Below are 20,616 nucleotides of genomic sequence, written 5' to 3'. Positions count from 1 at the left end.
TTTACCCTGATTAGCAGAGCACTACGCGCGTAATCATATCTGACCGGGCAGCTGCATCAGATCATTTATTCATTGCAATTGATGTCACTATCAGAGACTACTATTTATAATACTCAACTACATTTCTGTGCACCTATATCGCCATTTATTTCATATACTCCTTAAAAACTAGACTACTACTGGACTGATTTTTAGGACTCAGACACCAATTATGAGGTTTTAATAACAATTAAGAGAGGCAGAGAGAGTCAAAAGTTTGCAGCAGTCACTAATACTAGTACTAGTACATGATCAAGACATGTTATGTAACAATAAAATTAAAATACCCCCCTTCCCTTACTGTACATTAACCAAAAACCAAAATAATAAAAATTTAAATTTAAAACTTGCAAACCTTAATACCCAGTTAGACAAAACCTTCCCAAAAATACCATAACATAAAGAAAAACTAGCACAATTCATGGAACTTTAGAACAAGCAGTCAAACACTTCAAATGCTGAGAAGATCAGGTGGGGGTGATTGCGGCGGTGGCTGTAAATTGTCTTTCGGATCTTTGGTTGTTGAATTTGGGGGGGAGTCGATTGAACCGGCTGACTGTGGTGATGATTCTGTGGTGGTTGCACAGTCTGCTTGTTTCGAGCCTGGTGCCTGTGGAACCTCGGTTAGAATCTGCACAACTTCTCGCATGGTTGGGCGCTCGATGGCTTGTTCTTCGACACAAAGCATTGCGACGTAGAACACGTGCATCACTTCATGGAGTGGAACTGATGGGAGTCTTGGGTCAAGAACTTTTAAGGCTCCTTCCTTGTTTGAGTCTGTCATTTTTCTAACCCACTGAACTATGTCCACCCCGTCACCGAATTCCCCTACTGGTTTCCGCCCGGTAACTAGTTCTAAAAGAACCACGCCGAAGCTGTATACATCGCTCTTCTCGTCCACCTTCAGTGTGTAGGCATACTCTGCAACAACAACACCTTAATTAGTCAAAACTCATCTAGATTATCAAGTCTAATCATATCTAACAAGCTACATTATGCATATCAAGTTCAAGAAATTATATCTTGGTACAGAGAATAAAAGAATCATTTGATTTGTGTACTTTCAAAGCTGAGTAATAATTAATTTTAAAACCAGTAAAAAGTAATTATAAGATTAATTGCACATGGCAGAGAACAGTAAAGTTTGGGATACAAATTAATGCAATATCTGTACCCAAAATCATCACTGAGTCAAATATTGTTATGCTGAAAGACTTTGGAAAAGAAATTATAATCAAGTACATACATCTATATCTCTAGGCAAGCATAAAATATGATGTACAAACATAAACATAAATGAAACAAAAAGATTATATGATTCAATTCAATTCAATCATACCAGGAGCAATATATCCATAAGAACCAGCAATTGCAGACATGCATTCTGAGGTACCAGAGTCTTGCAAGAACTTAGCAAGCCCGAAATCAGCAACATGAGCTTCGAATCCGGTATCAAGAAGGATGTTATTCGATTTAACATCGCGATGAACAATCAACGGTGAACAATCATGATGAAGATAGCAAAGGCCTTTAGCAGCCTCAATTGCTATCTTATACCTTGTATCCCAATGCAAATGACCGCCTTTTTTCCCATGAAGAACCTCGCCTAAGCTTCCATTAGGCATATACTCATAAACAAGAAGATTAGTCTCATGATTAGAACAGAAACCCAGTAATCTAACAATGTGACGGTGTCGAATCCTTCCTAATGTCTGAATCTCAGCATTGAATCCGTGATCATGAGACGAGCCTCGGCTCATTGCAGGTAGTCTTTTAACAGCAACATGATGACCATTTGGCATAACACCCTTATAAACAATCCCAGCTCCTCCTTTTCCTATTATGTTATCCTCTTTCAAGCAGTCTAAAACATCATCAACAGTGAAATCTAACCGCTGGAATGCCGTTAATTTCCAAGCGCGAGAATCGCTTGCCTTTTTCAAGGACCGGGCTTTGATTATAGCTGCTACTGCAAAAGCAATTGAGCAAACAAGCAAGCCAATAACAAGTAATAGCTTCAATGAAGCAGAGAGTGGACCTTTGACATGGGGTTGATGAGTTCCATTAGCATATCCATCTTTGCAAGGACCCAAATAAGGACCACAAAGACCAGGATTACCCAAAAATGAAGTGTAATTAAAGTAGCTAAATTGACCAGTGCCAGGAACTAAACCAGAAAGATTGTTGTATGAAAAATCAACAGAGGTTAAACTCTGCATAGTGGATATAGATGATGGAATGGTTCCAACAAGGTGATTTCTTGATAGATTGAGGTAGTTCAATATCCTCATACCGGTAATCTCAGTTGGAATGTCGCCTGAAAGATCATTTCTACTGAGATCAACAAATGTTAATAGTTTACACTGGCTAATCTCCGGCGCCACGGAGCCTGAAAACTTGTTGTGGCTAAAATCCATCTTTGAAAGTTGCTGTAACTTCCCAATCTGAGGTGGGATTAGACCGGTGAACTTGTTGCCGTCAAGCAGCAGTTTTTGAACACCGGAGAAGTTGCCGATAGTTGGGGGAAGAGACCCAGATAGCTGATTGTTAGAAAGACTAATCTGGCCGAGATTCAATGCGATTTTATTAGTCGCCGGAAAGTCTCCGGTGAGAAGATTATCTTGAAGCTCAACTTGGGTTAACTTTGGTAGGCCAAAAAGTCCTTCTGGAATTGAACCATTGAGGAAATTCTCTCCCATTCGAATCCGATTTAGGGATTCGCATTTCCCAAGTGATTCTGGAATCGGCCCAAATAAAAAGTTGCTGAGAGTAATCAGAGTTTGCAATCGATTACCCAAACACAAATTCGGCGGGAGATTTCCGGTGAGTTTGTTGGAAGAAAGATCTAAAACCACAAGATTGCCATTATTACCAAGCCCTTGAGGAATAATTCCAGTGAAATTATTCTCCCATAGCTGCAACACCTCAAGCTTCGGTAAATCTCCGATGAACTCCGGGATAGCTCCGTGAAGCTTGTTTCGGAAAAGATTCAACAGAGTCAAGTTTTTGAGCTCAGCGAACGACGTCGGAATCTCTCCGGTAAGCATATTATTAGACAAATCCATGGATTTCAAGCTATTCAACGTCCCCAGCTCCTCCGTCAATGGCCCATAAAGCCCATTCACTTGAAGGAACAGAGTATCCAGCTTCTGCAACTTCCCTATTTCCTTGGGTATCTCGCCGGATAACATGCAATTAGCAGCATCAAACCGGACTAACTCCGACAAGTTCCCGATCTCCGGCGGCAAACCACCTTCATAGCTATTGTAATACCCAATGTAGAGTTCCCGCAACTGAGTTAAGTTACCGATCTCCGGCGGAATACGACCCTCCAACTCGTTACCAGAAATCGCCAGATACTGCAGAGACGCCCATTTCCCAAACTCCGGCGGGATAGCTCCACCAAAAAAATTCCCCCCGAGATGTAAATGAATGAGATTAGGCAAGTCAGCGACGGCCAAAGGCAAGTCACCGGTCATATTGTTGTTATACAAGTCAAGAACCTGGAGATTTTTAAGCTGAGCAAGCTGGGAAGGGAAAGTCCCGTTGAAGACATTGTTAGAAAGGTTAAGTAAACGGAGGCCCGAAATGGCGGAAAGCTGGATAGGGATATTGCCGGAAAACTGATTAGCAGCGAGAGTGAGATTTTGAAGGTAACGGAGGTGGGCTATGTCAGGGGAAAGAGGGCCGGAGAGGTTAAGACTAGAGAGGTCGAGAGAGGTGACGTGGCGGCCAGTTGAGTCACAGGTGACACCAGTCCATGAACATAGCCCATTTGTAGAGTTCCAGGAAGCTAAGGCAGATTGAGGGTCGTCAATGGCGGATTTGATTGAGAGAAGAGCTTGGTATTCAGATATGACTTTGGCCAAAGAAAAACAGATTTGGAGATGCAGAAGAAGGAAGAGGAGAAGAAGAACCCTCATTTTGGGGATTTTTCTTTGATTTCTTCGAAATCTGCAGAAGAAGAAGAGTAAAGCAGAGGCAGTGAAGGAGAAGGTGAAGGTGAAGGTGAAGGTGTGGTTAAGAATTTAAATATTTGTTTGCTAGCGGAAGATTAATCAAGTTTCATAATTGCCAAAAAAGGTTCATTTATTTGAGTTTTTGGACTCTTATTGTTCGTTTAATACGGAAAATATTTTATCATAATTTCATCTCTCCTTTTTTATTTCTATATAAACCAACACTATATTATACATTTGTTTTATGTAAAATCAAATTCAATTTTCTTCTCATTTTTTCTATTGTGGAATTTTGGCTTCTTGAGTATTATTTTTTTTTTTAAAATCTTTAATTTGGAATTTTAAAGAAGTGTAACGGAAAAATCTAAAATACTTGCAGAACATGTGTTCCTTAATAAAAAATGAAGCGTAAAGGAATTGAAATTTAAAAGAATTATAAAGGATAAAATTCAAAATACTAGCAGAATATGTGTTCCTTAATAAAATGGAACGTTTCCTTAAAAAAATGAAGCGTAAAGAGGTTTTTAAATTTCAGATTTTTAGAGTATAATAAAAAAATTACATGTCATTTCTATACCTGGAGAGCATATAATCTACAAAAATTATAGAAAATTTCTTACAAAGCGTACAAACCTTTTACTATTCACATGGAGTAAGTAATAGAGTTAGTCAATTAGAAGACAAATATATCATTTCATTAGAAGCTTGAAGGAATTTATACATCATTTCATGTTTAACAATTTCAACATTGTGTCTTGGCGGCAGATGGATCTAGAGAACCAAATTGCATATAAGCTGAATTTAAAAAAAGATAATCATGTTACATCTTATAGCGCAGATTACCAGTAAGTTGATGTAGTGGAAGAAACAGACTGTGATCTTGTATTGTTAATCATACAACACGTACGTCAAAGTTGTTTTGGAAGAGAAGCGATAAGTTTGTGAACTAAGAGCAATTCTATTGAGAAAATGGAAGAACGGCTAGCTTATAATTAATATAAACTCTAATTACACATCTAATTAGGATGTAGTTCATTTAAATTTTGGATAAATAATATTCAACCCGATTATATTTTTAAAAAATATGTTTGATGTTAAAAATAAAAGTATACGAATTTCAATAATTAAGTGGATGAAAATATTTAAATTTTGTAAAAATATAATTATTTATATACATATTTAAAAAAAATAAGTGGGGTGAAAATGTTATAAATTTTAGAAATATGAGCAAAAATCCTGTAAAATCACATTACTTTGTCTTTTTGATAATGTTACACAATCAAGCTATTCTAAAAAAAATGTTTTCTTATGTGAAAAAAATTACTTGATCAAGGCATGCAATTTCCTTTTAGGTTATGAAATTCTCTAACCACTTCTATTTAAAAATTAAAATCTTAAAAGTGTGATAATTTTTTATGAAGGTATTGGCTACCAATTACCAACTATAGTGCGTATGTTTGCATTTTATTATTAATATACAGTAATTATCCTACACCTAATAATATAGATCCATCGAAAAGCAAATAGAGTAAATTACACCAATGGTACCTGAACTTTACTCTAATTCACACTTTGGTACCTAGATTACATTTTGTCTCAAAAATATACCCGAAGTAACGATGATCGGACAATTAAGTATATTTTACCGGTTAATGATTGGTCAATGCGATTTTGACGAGTAAATTACACTGATGGTACCTGAACTTTATCTGAATTCACATTTTGGTACCTAGATTTCATTTTGTCCAAAAAACACACTTCAAGTAAAGATGACTCAATATTTTAGTATATTTGACCGATCAGTGATTGATCAACCCGAGTTTGACCATTTTAAATTAAAAATTGAGACCAATCATACACTCAATTAACATAAAATTATAATACTGTCATTTAGCTCATAAATGATAATATTATAATTTTATGTTCATTGAGTGTATGGTGAGTCCCAATGTTTAGTTCATGTTACCTGATCACTAACCGATCAAATGAACTAAACCTTTCAGTCACATTTACTTGTGTTATGTTTTTAGGATAAAATAAAATCCAGGTACCGAAGTGTGAATTATAGTAAAGTTCGGGTACTATTAATGTAATTAACTCATAAAACTCGCGTTGACCGGTCATAACCGGTAAAAATATACTAAATTGTTCGATCATCGTTACTTCAGGTATATTTTTGGGACAAAATGTAATCTAGGTACCAAAGTGTAAACTATGTAAAGTTCAGGTACCATTGGTGTAGTTTACCCAAAGCAAATATGATAAAGTACATCTTACAACCTTAATTCACAATTAACCAAACCAAATCAAACCAAATATATATACTCTTCCACTACCATTGTTAGTCAATTTGATGGCCCAAAAACTCAAATAAACGCTCTATTATTAAGCTTACGGTGGATATTTGACGCCGCTTTGACAAACACAGTGTCGCATCATACTATCTCCACCCAGATACTTCTCCCTCTCTACATCACGAAACTCCTTTCCCTCCTTTATGTTTCTCTTTCAACCTTGAATTTAGTTTATTCTTCTCTTCCAAAACCTTTCAAATACCGCCGCCGTAAGTGATTCTCTCAAAGAAGGCACATTGCCCACATTGGGTGTAAGTTAATCTTCTACTCGCACAAATAATGCGACCCAAACCTTCCGCCACATCTGTTATACCTAATATATTGGTCAGGTTGGCATTTTACAACCCAATAGTGTCAATATGGCGTACATCGGTCGCGATTAGATAACTTTCCAATTGCAAATGCTTGTTTTTTCCTTATGTTTCGTGCACTCGTGTTTGATGGTTGCAGAACCTTTGTTTTTTGTTAAATGAATTCAAGGTATGTGAGGTCTAGTAACTAGCCCCGCCATTCTGGATTTTTACAACCATACCAATATGACGTACAATTGGCGCGCATATGATGTACAATTGGCACGCATAGAAATCTTTCCACTCATAAATGGTATGTATGTGGCGTACAATTGGCGCGCATGGAAATATTTCCACTCATAGAAGGTCGTTTCCTTCTTACATTCATGCATATCAGTTTAGAGGTCTCAGTCTTCCATGAAATGATGCGAGGGTCCACTAGGTCCGATAAATATAACTAGTTTCCTAGGAATTACACCAAAAAGAGTGTAGAAGTTTTTGGCAGAGTGAGTGAAAAGCTGGTCTTGCTGATAGACAACAACCTTATAGTGAAAAACTACTTTTGCCCCACCTATAACGTACTCGATGAGGGTGTTACCGGTGATGATAAAGGCCAAAAAATCACCTAGATAGGAAAAATGAGGTAGAAGGAGGAAGGAGAAGAAAAAGAAAAGGAAGGAGAGAGAGAGAGAGAAATAAAAAAAATAAATTATGAGTTTCGAAAATGTAATTTTTTTTTGACAAAATTGCCCTCGGCATATCAAGAAAACTGGCGGCATTAGAAGTTTTGCCTTGATTTTGCTAACGTAGAAAAACACAAGGTAATTTTGGGGTGAAAACCCCACAGATATCGATCTAGAAATTTATGAAACCACATATTTTTTAAATTAACGCTACTTTCAATAAACATAAAAGTGTTTAATTATATTAAATAGGTATCATCATCGATTTCATTGTGAAGATGTCAGAGATTTTAGTTTTACAATACTAAATAATGTTTAACTATTTAATTTATAATATAAAATGTGAATCGAAAGGCTGATAACATTATCAAAATGTATGAAGCTAGTCTTGTCGTTAAAGGCTATACGCAACAGGAAGGGATATGCTTTGAGGAAACCTTCTTAGATGCTGTAAGATTTACATCTATTAGGCTAATCTTAACCATTGTAGCAAGTTTAGATTTAGAGCTACGCCAAATGGATGTGCAGATTGCTTTTCTCAATGGAAAATTGGATAAAAAAAATCTACATAGAACTACCTATAGATTGATGTTCCCTTGTGAGGTAATATTAGTTCCAAATGGGGGGTGAATTGAACTATTAGGTAATTTTAACCTTTTATAAAAACACTCACTTGGCATACAAAATTTTGTGAGGCACAGAGGCAAGTAATTAATATCAGAGGCACGTTCAAATAAACAGAGAATGTTGTCTATGGAGTATGGTTCTGGTTTTAAATATTATCCTTAAGTTTGCCTTTTAATTTAACAGAGTTTCTATTGAAACTATGTGATGCTTAATGGAAGATAATACAACAGAGACAATATGAAAATATAGAAGATCAGATATAGAGCATAAGTAATCAGAAGCAATAGGTCAGAGTTGGGAAATTGTTACTCAGTAGATTTATACAAGTTCGGTCTCTAGCCTACGTCTAGTCCCTAGAATACCTTCTTTTGGGCTTTGATCCACTAAAGCATTCTTTCATGGGTAGAGCACGAACCTTTATACAAATAGACAGAGCCTCTCTAAAGTATATTCCTTTACAAACTCTCAACTATCTATACTTCTATTGCTTGCTTATGACCGAAGCAAACAAAACAGAGCTTCTTGAATAGTATTATGAACAAAAGAAGTTCTTTTAAAGAACACAATGAAAATCTAAATAATATTTTGAGACGAACATAAATATAAACAATGACTTGTGTATTTGAATGTTGCTCCAACTCTTTTGAAGATTTTGATCTCTCTTGATAGCTTATGGAAATCGTCAACTTCAAATGGAGCTAATGGCATGGTATTTATAGGAGAGGCTAGCAAGAGATCCATTTAAATTTGAAATAGCCGTTTTGAGAGGATGGAGCCTGTCACATCAGCTTCTGACGTCCTTTATCCTTTAGGCGAAAAGTTATATCGCATGTATAGAGGCTCTTCTGTCTTGAGCCATGGTTTTCTGCAACCTTTTCGTCTACGGTTGTGATAGAGGTACGTTGAGGGGACATGGTTTCTATAGCATTGTACTTCTTGTCAGTCTTGGGAACATGCATAGTCCTTTGTTAATTGTCATCTTTTTGTTTTGCTTCTGGGCTTCTGAAATCACAAGAGCCTCTGGATAAGGCTTTTAAGATAAGTCTTTGGGGGTCTTTCCTTGTTTTATAAGCCCATTTCTTTTTCTTCTTTACTTGCATTTATTTTTGTCTCAAATCAGACAACAAGAATATTAGTGGTAACAAATCATATTTAAATTTAGAATTCTTGATTAACTAATTTTGGTGTTCTGATTAAATTATTTTTGTCAGAATAAAAAAACTCTTCGAAAAATTGTGTTTCAACATAGATTTCATCGTACCTAGTTATGAACAAAAGGTTTGCAAATTGAACAAATCAATTTATGACCTCAAACAATCTTCTAGACAATGTACATTCGATTTTATAATTAGATGATCTCGAATGACTTTAATCTACTTGAAGAAGACCATTATGTCTACACCAAATGCTCAGTAGAAATTTTGTCATTATGTCATTATATGTTGATGACATCGTGATAGCAAGAAGTGACATTGAATTTGTAAACCAGATCAAAGCTTGGCTCAATTCAAGTTTTAAGATGAAATATATAGGTGAAGCCACATACATTCTTGGAGTTAAGATTCGAAGAAATTATTGGCTTTGTCTCGATAGACCTATGACAATAAGGTTCTCGATGGATTCAATATGTGCGGTAGCAAACCCATAGATAGCATGATGATAGAGGACACCACCCTTAGTAAAATTATGTGTCCCCAAACACAAGAAGAGATGGAACATATAAAACATATTTCCTATGCTAGTGTCGTTGGTAGTTTGATGTATGTTATGTTGTGTACAATACCAGATATTTGTCACGATGTTTGGATGGTGAGTAGATATTAGTCCAACCTAGGACTAACACCTAGGGCAGCTGTTAGAATAATTTTAAGGTATCTTAAAGCAACTCTGAATTATTCTCTGTGTTATCAAGGAAAATATCTCAATCTCGGAGGATATACAAATGTTAATTGGGCATGAGACTTAGATGAAAGTGTTGAAACACCTTTCCACATGATTTTGATTTGACAAAATTATTTAAAGTTAATCCATGATTAAGGGGCAATTAAATTTAAGTGCTTTGATTTAATTGTACTAATGTGTTTGTTCAATGTTGAGTATAATTATAAGTGAACAGAAATAAAAAGTATGACAGAATGAAGTCAGCATAAGGCACAGAAGCTGAGTAGAAAAGAACTGAGTACAATAGAAGAAAAGTCATCTTCAGAACTAACAAGAAAGATGAAGCTGAGTGGAACACAACTCAGCATCAAAGAAGAGAAGTCTTCTTCTAAACTAAAGCTTGAAGACGAAGCTGACTGAAAAAGCTGAGTGGAATATGACTCAGCCTCGCCAGAGACAAAGAACAAAGGCAACGTCAATAAAATTAAGCTGAGTGCTCGTCAGGACAGCGCGAATGATTCGTTTGCAAAAAGACAAGATCTGACAACTGTCTGCACCAATACAGAAACTTTGGAATTATGCACGGAGACAGTTTCGAGACGCATGGGTCAACTGGCCGTTAGCTAAAAGACGAAACTGGCGCTAAAAGACGAACCCAGCAGAAGAAGACAAGTCCGACGCCTGCTAATTTCAGAAGACAGGATTGGCCTGCTACACCTGTATGCTGACCAGTGAATGACGCAAGGAGCCGTTTGAATTCAACGGATACTTCCAGATTCAAATGATTGCCACATCAGGAATTCACTATAAAAGGATAAGTGCTTCACTTGGATCCTTTGCCGAAGTACAAAAAGAAAAAGAGCATACATACAAAGCACATTCAAACAAGAAAAGAAAATCTTACACCAAATTTCTATCTTTGTGTAAAAGCTAGATCGAATTTGTATTCATCTAAAGTGTTCTTCATCTAGAAAGAACAGATTTGTATCAATTGTAAAAGTTGAGAGAGTTGTGATGAGTACTCGGTTTTAAGTACTCAGCGGTAGAGAAAATTTGAGTGTTTGGTTATAGCGCTCAGTAGGAGTTGAGTAGACGAATAGAGGAAGGTACTCTTGCATATTCAACTGCCTTGTAAACGGTTTGTGCTCTACCTTTAAAGAGCTCAGTATTGGATTGAAAAAGCCCGGAAGGATTCTGGGGATTGGACGTAGGCGGTGAGGCCGAACCAGGATAAGTCTGCTGAGTAATTTCTAACTCTCTCTCAATATATATATGTATGTGTTGGTTGCTTAAATTACTCAGGATATAAATTGTATAAGCTGACACTGAGTAATCAGAGTACTGAGTTGGAAGCTGGCCTAAGTGTTAGTTCCCAACTCGCAAGTAAAACGGTTCTAGTCATCCTCTGACTAAAACTGTCTTACATCTCTCTCGGCCGTGCTGACTAAAACTGAGTTAAGTAATTTACAGAATTGATTAAGTCAGCATTGTTAAATGAAAAAGTTACATTAGTTCCTAACCCCCCCTTGGAACTAATCACACGGGACCAACAGAAAGAAAGTTCATGTTAGGCTACATATTCTTGCTATGGAATGGTTCTATATATCATGGAGTATCAAAAAGCATATGTGTGTAGCATTGCCCACAATGGAAGTCGAGTATGTATCGTACTCATCAGTAGTTCAAGAGGCAGTATGGTTAAACAAATTTTGAAATCATCTGAATGTTACTACCTCTAATACTCTAGTTGAACTTAATAGTGATAGTCAATATAATATCAGAGATACCATAGCAAGACAAAGCATATAGAAATTAATTACCACTTTGTTAGGGACCTAATTACACGCAAAAAAAGTTAGCTCACTCAAATGAGTGTTTACCCTTATTTTTTCACATGGTGAAAAAGATAAGGATGAGGCTGTTTTTAAACAATTCGAGAGTGTGTTAAATAACATAAGATGCCTTGTAAGAAGTTTCATTACAGGTTTAAGATGGTAACATACACTACATGTATATGCAAATGATTAAGTGTAATTTGAATGTCAAGTCAAAGAGAACTTAAAGTTGTTTGCCTTTATAGTCGGAAGTAGTCTCTAAGTGTAGTAGACTAAATTATAAGTTTTGGCATATCTGAACATATGCTTCCATATGGTGTTACAAAGAGTGACATGTTCTTCTTTTGAAGAAAGGATTAAACATCATTACACAAACTTTCATACCATGTGTGCTTCGTGAGCACAAGATGGAAAAGAGACAATCTCGCCATTTCTTGGTGTGAGGCTTAGACTATGAAACTATGTCTTATCAACATCACTTATTTTTAGGACCTTTAACTTATTTTGGAAGTATAATTTGATGTGGCTACCTTGGAAGGATAATCTCTAGGTTGATATGATAGACCGAAAAGAACCCGACCAGATAAGCAAATTAGATTATGATAAAAAAAACTATATATTAGGTGGGAAAATATCTACGAGCTCAGATCTTCAGAGTTTCTGTGTTTCACTATCTGAACACTTATCCATGTGTGGATATTTTTGAAAAATAGAAAACTATAAACATCAAAGTTATTACAATGGATGTGACATGGAATTTGGGATAAGACATACACTAGGGACATCCATGTTCAAATCAATGGCTATATATCTCCAACAAGTGTATAGTTTTAGGTTTGATATATGCACATCGAGCAACTATATATACCCAACGAGTGTATATCACTAAAGGTATCAATAGTATGTCGATCGAATAAACTATTTGCAAAGTATGGATGAGATTGAGGTGAGACTTGGAATTTTTTCCATTACGTGCGAGTGAATTATTCAGGCCATTGGACAAATAAAGTTTGAGTTCCTCTCCTTGAAGTTTTTGTAATTTCATATCCTCCTTCCCCCTCTAAGTGTAATGTGTAATGAGCACGCCCTTAATAGTCATGAGCCAGATCCATCTAAAGAGATGAAGAATTAGGGTTAGGGGTTTTCCTAATCTTTAAACTATAAATAGATAGCTTAAACCAGCTAAAATGCTACTCTCACAAGCTAGATATCCAGTCTAAGAAAGACAAACCAACTACCTCCTTTTGACTCCCTATATACGCCACCCTTTCTCTTTATCTCAGCCAACCGCTCTTAGTTTGTGGACTTATCATTTTCATCTACTGATTAACCTCGATGAGAGTGATTTGTGGCCAGTAATACAAGATTATGGTGATCTATTCTTCCGCTGCAGTCTTCTCCAAAGGTTCCTTCTCTACAAGATGTAAGCTTTAAACTCATATTCGTTTTTGGATTATTATGGGATAATCCCTTTAAGTTCAATTGGTTTATGACATAGTATCAGGATCTCATAAACCAACTGATTGAGAGTTCGAATCTTGATAATCATATTAATTCGTGAAATTTCAATATGTGGTAAGATTGTATTTATTGTACACACTTCAAGCCTAAAACGCATTCATGTATGAATGTGTGTCACATATAACAATAAAAGGGTTAATAACAAGTAGATGTCCTATGGTTACACGAATTTACAGATAAGTACATGAGGTATTTTTTTTTATTACAAACGCAACCTTATGGTTTGCAAATTTTTGTATTTTTTACTTTACCAAAATTGGTCGATAACGACCTCAAAATCAAAATTTTCAAGAATTAAAGTTGTTTAGTATCATATTTACTATGGACTCGTATTTTTTATTTTTCATAATTATCATTTTTAGAGTTTTCTCTCTCTAAACATTAATTTTCTCTCTCATAAAATACAACATATGAATGACCTCAAACCTAAAAAATTGAAGAATTAAGGTTGTTCAAAATATCATTTAACTCTTGAAATTTTTCATTTTGAGGTCGTTATCGGCTAAATTTGGTAAAGTAACAAAATATAAAATTTTACAAACCACATTGTTGCATTTGTAACAAAAAAAATATCACAGGTACCCATCTACAAATATGAAGCATCTACTTGTAATTAACCCTACTAAAAACTAGGAGCTTAACTCGCTTAACTACCAGTTAGGTTTTTTATTCACTTGATTTCTTGATAATTTTAACTACACTAAATTTACACATAAAAAAACGTGCTTAATAAAATTTAATTATTTAAATATTAAATAAAATTATTTAAATATTGCTTCCTCTTATGCTTATATTGCTGAGCTGAAGGCGGTAATTTTTGTAGTTAACCTAGCTTGGGAGAAGAACTGGCACAAGTTTTGGATTGAATCAGACTCTTTGTTAGTGGTCAATAAATTAATGTCACATTCTACCAACGTTCCTTTGTCCGTCCATCAAGACTGGTTGAAATATCTACAACAGTGCTCGCAGATGTCCGTCATGATTACCCATATATACAGAGAAGGTAATCGGGTTGCTGATGCTTTAGCCCGCTTCGGCGTCTCCTCCTCCTCCGGCATTACGTGGTGGCATTCGGCTCCGCAGTTTTGTCACTCACTGCTTTTTGATGATATCCGTAATGTTGGTCACTTTAGATTTCGCTGATTTATTTGTTTTTTGCTTTTTTTGGTTATTTTATTTTGTTACTTTGTTTTTCCGTTTCTTCCATGTGTTACATTATTTTATTTTATTTTTAATAATATCAGGTTTTCAGTGCGTGCTCTCGGGGTGCCAACCTAGTTAGAATTCCAGAATCATTGCTACTGTATCGTCTCAGTTTTTATAAAAAAAAAAGTACAAAATTAATAAATTAATAAAAATTTCCAAGCATACGCAAAAATTGCTTTGTTTTCCTAATTGAAATTCTAATGATAATAACTCATTTACTTTTATTTTTAAAATATAAAGAGTATAACATTCTATTTGTTTCAGTTGTTAGTTGTTAGTCGATAGTTATTGTTGTTTTTATTTATATTAGCTATTTACCTTGTTGTTAGTTATTTATTGTTAGCTAATTAATTATTAGTGTTTGGTAAAATTATGATGAATTGTTGATGTTAATATGTAAAATGTCTAATATGGATATGTTTTAAATTAATCAATAAATAAATTATAAAAATAAAAAATATAATGCACAAATTAATAAAAAATAACCTAAATAACTAAAAAAATTAAAAGCAATAATTTATTTAACAGATCAAAACCTTGTCGTTTCAACAATAATATTGTTGAGATGAGAATAATATTAGAAAAAACATGTCGTGTAAAAATAAAAAAGATAATTTTATTAAAATTAAATAAATATAGTGAAAAATTCAAAAAATCAGTTTTTCATAAAAAGTTCCAAAACACTATTGTTTCTATTAGAAAAATTAAAACTTGTTAACTAAACTCAATATGTCTTGCGATTTGGAGTGAAACACTAAAAACTATTCGGAAAAATCGAAACAACCAGTATAGATAGCTAAAATAAGGAAAACAATCTAAGAGTGTGAATAATGATATAGTTTGCTCCCAACTATATGAAAAATGATATAAAATTGATATTATCATTAAATTCTTTTGCATATGTTATTATTTTGTTCTTTACTTGCATAAATTACAAATTCAAATTTATTGCTATCCTATGTCTTTTTACCCACATTTTTTTTTCATTTTGATACTTACTTTTCACTAAAGAACACAAAAGTTAAGAAAAAACATGGTGAGTATAAGCTCTTATAAATTACACTTCTCCTGAATTAATGGGAGATACTATAAACTTTATTTTTGTGACAACTACAATCTTCTTTCATAATTAATGACACTAAATATCACAATAACAAAAACGGCTGCTCTTTTTTTCAATTACGAAATTATATATATAGAACAAGTTTAAGTAATGTACAAGTGTTTTTATTTTTTAACCACGTTTTGGCATTACCTTGTGGTTCATAAATTGGCTTTTGTATATATATATGGGTATCTGAATTTGTAGCTATATATATCTGAATTTCCTGCCGAACTTTTCAGTGATATACCTGCAAGATAGAACAAGAGGTCAGAGAGAGATCGAAGTCTGGCGAATCCGTTCCGATGCTTAAGTCAGTAAGTGTTGGAAGGATTGGAAAAAGTGAACTGTTTGTGAGATAGTAATATTAAAGTACCAATAATAAGGTCATACCTGCGAATTTACAAGGTTTCTGGCGAACTCTTCTCTTCGAGGAGTCCTATCTATATTGTGAATCTTTCTTTTGTTGTAAGTCTTCTTTTAGGAGAAGTCTTCTCTTGTGGGCATTTATTGAGCCTATCTCTACTGTTTCTTCTTCTTCTTCACCGTTTACACTTCTCTCCTCCAATAAAAGTGTTTTTGAGTTTGTTACGAACTTTTTCTATCACTTTCAAGCTCCGACCTATTTATTTTCTTCAATAAGTCCATTTATATTCTTCCTTTCTACTGATGAGGGCATCCGTCCTCCGGAGGTGGACCCGGAACCTAAAGACGAGACCCGGAGAGAATTAACCGACGAAGACGAAATCAAGTATGAGAAGCCCGAGTACGCGGGGTGCACGTAAGGGGGCGCGGAGCGTGAAGAATCCACTATTGGGGAAACAGCCCAGCGGATCGTATACGCGGGGTGTACCCTCTGAGGCGCGGAGCGTGGAACAGGATTTCGAGGAGAGTTCCGTCCAGGAGGTAAAGAACGCGGGGCATACTGCCGGGGACGCCACGCGTATGAATGCCCAACGAGAGCCACTAAGCCCAGAGACTCAACCACGTGGGGTGTAAAAAGGGTCACGCGGGGCGTACCTGGGTTGAGGAATACTTCCTCCCCAAGTTCTTCTTGTTAGGAACAATATTTGCCACATTCTATTTACTATTTTGCCACTCAACTATTTACCACTTTGCCATTTAACTTAATTACACTATTATCTATCTTTATGTAATTCCTACCTTACCCCTATGGTTCCTTAGTTGTTGGTAACCCTAGGGGGGCCTTTTAGTCTTTGTCTTTTATTTGGGAGGAGTATATATTCTCCTTATTTTGTAATGTTTCCTAACTTTGATGAATATTGAATTTGAAGCCTCCATTGGAGCAAGGATATCATCCTTTTGGGTTTATTCAACCTTCTAGTTTAGCTAGAGAAGTTTGTAATCTTTGTGAGTTTACGATTAAAACTCTCAGATCGATTTAATCTACATTAGTTGGTATCAGAGCCGAGTCATTTTCCTTCTCGAAGAATTCTTCTCGGAAATGGTTCAACCACGTATCACAAACGAAGCCACCGGATCCATGGAGCAACGAGTAGATGCGTTAGATGTCAAGGTGGAGCATCTAACGGAATCTCTAAGGGCGTTGGATGAGAAATATGCCACGAGTACCCGAGATATCCTTCTCGCCATTGAAGGGCTAAAGCTTGAGGGTCGAAACAATCAAGCTCTCCTCACCGGAGAACCTCACCAGCGACATGAGGAGAAAATCCGCCACCAACAAGAACGACCACCAACACCACCCCCTAGAAGAAATCATGCACCACAACCAATGGGCCATCGGGTTCAAGAGGTAAGACGAACTAATCCCGTGAACATTCGAAATGTTGATAGTGATAGCGATGGAGATCTATTTGATGATTTTGAGATGCCTAGGATTGCTAAAAATATGGGGATTAGAATGGATGATGATGCTTTGAATGATAGGCATAGGAATGAGATGCATGTGAATGATGTTGTTAGACCCGTGTATGTGCGTGCCGGAAATATGGATGTTGTGCATAATGATGTTGTAGGTGGTTATGAGAGGGAACATTTCGATTTGAATGATCCGTATGGGGGTCGGGGTAATGAAAGAGGCGGGTATAGAGGCAAGCCGAATGTAAGAATGACGAATGGAGGGAATTTTGAGAGGGACGATGCCTTCAAGTTGAAAGTGGACTTACCCTCGTTTGGAGGAGAACTCGACATTGATGGGTTCCTTGATTGGTTGCTTGAGGTGGAGAGGTTCTTCGACTATGTGGGCATACCGGAAGATAGGAGAGTTCGGTTAGTCGCCTATAGAATGAAAGGGGGAGCCTCGGTATGGTGGGACAATGTGAAGGAAGAGAGGAGAAGGGGAGGAAGGGAACCGATTAGGTCTTGGTGGAGGATGAAATCGATGATGAGAGAACGGTTTTTGCCACCCGACTATGAGCATTATATCTAGAGCTCCTACCGGAATTGCTCACAAGGGGCTAGGAGCGTGCACGACTATACTTCGGAGTTCTTAAGGCTTTCGGCAAGGGCTAACTTGTCGAAAACCGAAAGCCAAAAGACTTCAAGGTATCTAGAGGGGCTACGGTATAACAGTCAAGACAGAATTGGGACACAAATGGTAATCCTGATTCAAGACGCAAGGAATCTAGCTTTGAAGGTCGAGTCTCAATTGAATGTTAGAGCATGTGACGGGTACCAGAGGCCGAGGATTGAGGAAGCATGTGAGGAGGGAGAAGAGTCCAAATGGGTGGACAAGGAAAAAGGTGGCGCTAGTTCAAGTGGAACTAAAGTCTTGAGTGGGGGAAAATCACCTAGCGGAGATGTGAGACCCTTTAGGACAGTCGCCCCTCCTAAGGGCAACAATCCGTACACCAAACCAGCTCTGTTTAAGTGCTTCCGATGCAACGAACCGGGCCACCACTCGAATGATTGTCCAAAGAGGAGGAGCGCTAATATGGTTGAGAGGTACGAGGATGATGAGTATGAAGGAAACGATGGGGTGTATTGTGAGCCCGTGGATAGCGGATCATCCGGAGATGACCGGGGAGTCCATGTAGTGAAGAGAGTTCTTATGACGGTAGAACAAGAACATAACCCGAGGCACCAATTGTTTAGGACTAGAGGTCTAATCCACAGATTGAAATGTGAGTTGATTGTTGATGGTGGAAGTCAAGAGAACATCCTTAGCAAAGCCGCTTTGAGAAAATTTGGCTTAGTGCCTGAGCCACATCCGAATCCGTATTGAGTGGGTTGGATTAAAGAGGGGGAGAAGCTTAATGTCACTCACCGGTGCAAGGTTCCAATCTCTATTGGGGCCTACCACGATGAGGTTATGTGTGATGTGGTTGAGATGGATGCGTATCACTTGCTCCTTGGGAGACCTTGGCAATTCGATCGTGATGCCTCACATACGGGAAGGGACAACACGTACACCATATTCAAAGATGGGGCCAAGTACATTCTCACACCGTTGACGGGTTCTACCAAGGGAGAAAAGAGAGCCGCCTTGATTGTGTGCCCTAGCCGAGAACCAACGCCGCTAGAAGATGCAAGCGTTGGGCAGCCCGTCGGATTGCTAGTAACGGGTAACCCGAGCCAAGAGAAGAGTATTGCTAATGGGGTGAGCGGAACATCAACCTTGGGAATGAGTCATCCTTGTTCTATCATTGAGTTGGGGTCCAACTCTTTTAAAGAAGGAAAGTATGATGAGGGCATCCGTCCTCCGGATGTGGACCCAGAACCTAAAAACGAGACCCGGAGAGAATTAACCGAGGAAGACGAAATCAAGCACGAGAAGCCGAGTACGCGGGGCGCACGTAAGGGGGCACGGAGCGTGAAGAATCCACTATCGGGGAAACAGCCCAGCGGATCATATACGCGGGGCGTACCTTATGAGGCGCGGAGCGTGGAAGAGGATTTCGAGGAGAGTTGCGTCCAGGAGGTAAAGAACGCGGGGCGTACTGCCGGGGACGCCACGCGTATGAATGCCCAACGAGAGCCATTAAGCCCAGAGACTCAACTACGCGGGGCGTAAAAAGGATCACACGGGACGTACCTAGGTAGAGGAATACTTCCTCCCCAAGTTCTTCTTGTTAGGAACAATATCTGCCACCTTCTATTTACTGTTTTGCCGCTCAACTATTTACCACTTTGCCATTTAACTTAATTACCCTATTATCTATCTTTATGTAATTCCTACCTTACCCATATGGTTCCTTAGTTGTTGGTAACCCTGGGGGGGGCCTTTTAGTCTTTGTCTTTTATTTGGGAGGAGTATATATTCTCTTTATTTTGTAATGCTTCCTAACTTTGATGAATATTGAATTTGAAGCTTCCATTGGAGCAAGGATATCATCCTTTTGGGTTTATTCAACCTTCTAGTTTAGCTAGAGAAGTTTATAATCTTTGTGAGTTTACGATTAAAACTCTCAGATCGATTTAATCTACATCATCTACATAGTCTTTTGTTTGCTTGCTATGGATCATAAGAAGTCACAAGTTGAGGAGGTTTCTGATTATAAGACTACTAAAAAGAACATTGTTCATAAGACAAAGAGCTTCGAGCCGTCTTTCATATTAAAAAAAGAGTGTCTATTTATTTATTTTTCTACTCATGTTTACATTAATATGAGAATTTTAGGTATTTGGTTAGGAACATCCTGTTTTGATTTTATACATGTAAAGTAGTTTTCTACAAAAGTAGAGAATCCATGCTTTTAGACCTGTCCACGGGTCCGGATACCCGCCCGGCCGCCCAGGCCCGTGTCCCTTGGGCCAAGCTTGGATAATGCTAATTGATGTTAGGCCCAGCCCGGCCTAGGCCCGCTAAAGCCCGCCTATTTTTTGGGCGGGCTTGGGGATTAATACAAATAGTGCGGGCCGACCCAGCCCGGTCTGCTTATTAATATTTACATATTTATAGATTTATATATTAAATATTTGTTCTTAAGTATTAAATTTTATTTTTTATAATTAAAAAAATTATATATATATGTTTTGGTGGATTTATATGGGATGTGCTTGGGATTTGATTTTTAAGCCTGAGCCCAGCCCGACCTGAGCCCACTTAAATTACTAGTGGGCTGGACTGGGCTTGGACTGAGGACATTTATAGAAAAGCCCGCCTGGCTCGGCCCAGTCCGACCCATAGCCAGGTCTA

The 20,616-nt window shown here is 37.2% G+C and overlaps 1 protein-coding gene across 1 annotated transcript; it reads right to left on the bottom strand.

The window, feature by feature from the left end:
- Positions 1-237: 237 nt before the first annotated feature.
- On the bottom strand, positions 238-4,091 carry LOC136228987 (leucine-rich repeat receptor-like serine/threonine-protein kinase BAM1). The gene is made up of 2 exons (XM_066017502.1): positions 1,379-4,091; positions 238-960 (listed from the first exon to the last, which is right to left on the bottom strand). The coding sequence occupies exons 1-2, from the start codon at positions 3,960-3,962 to the stop codon at positions 491-493; spliced, it is 3,054 nt and encodes a 1,017-aa protein (XP_065873574.1). The 5' UTR covers positions 3,963-4,091; the 3' UTR covers positions 238-490.
- Positions 4,092-20,616: the final 16,525 nt, after the last annotated feature.

Source organism: Euphorbia lathyris, chromosome 5 (assembly GCF_963576675.1).
Source record: "Euphorbia lathyris chromosome 5, ddEupLath1.1, whole genome shotgun sequence".
Taxonomy (NCBI): domain Eukaryota; kingdom Viridiplantae; phylum Streptophyta; class Magnoliopsida; order Malpighiales; family Euphorbiaceae; genus Euphorbia; species Euphorbia lathyris.
This window is presented reverse-complemented; position numbering and strand designations above follow the sequence as displayed.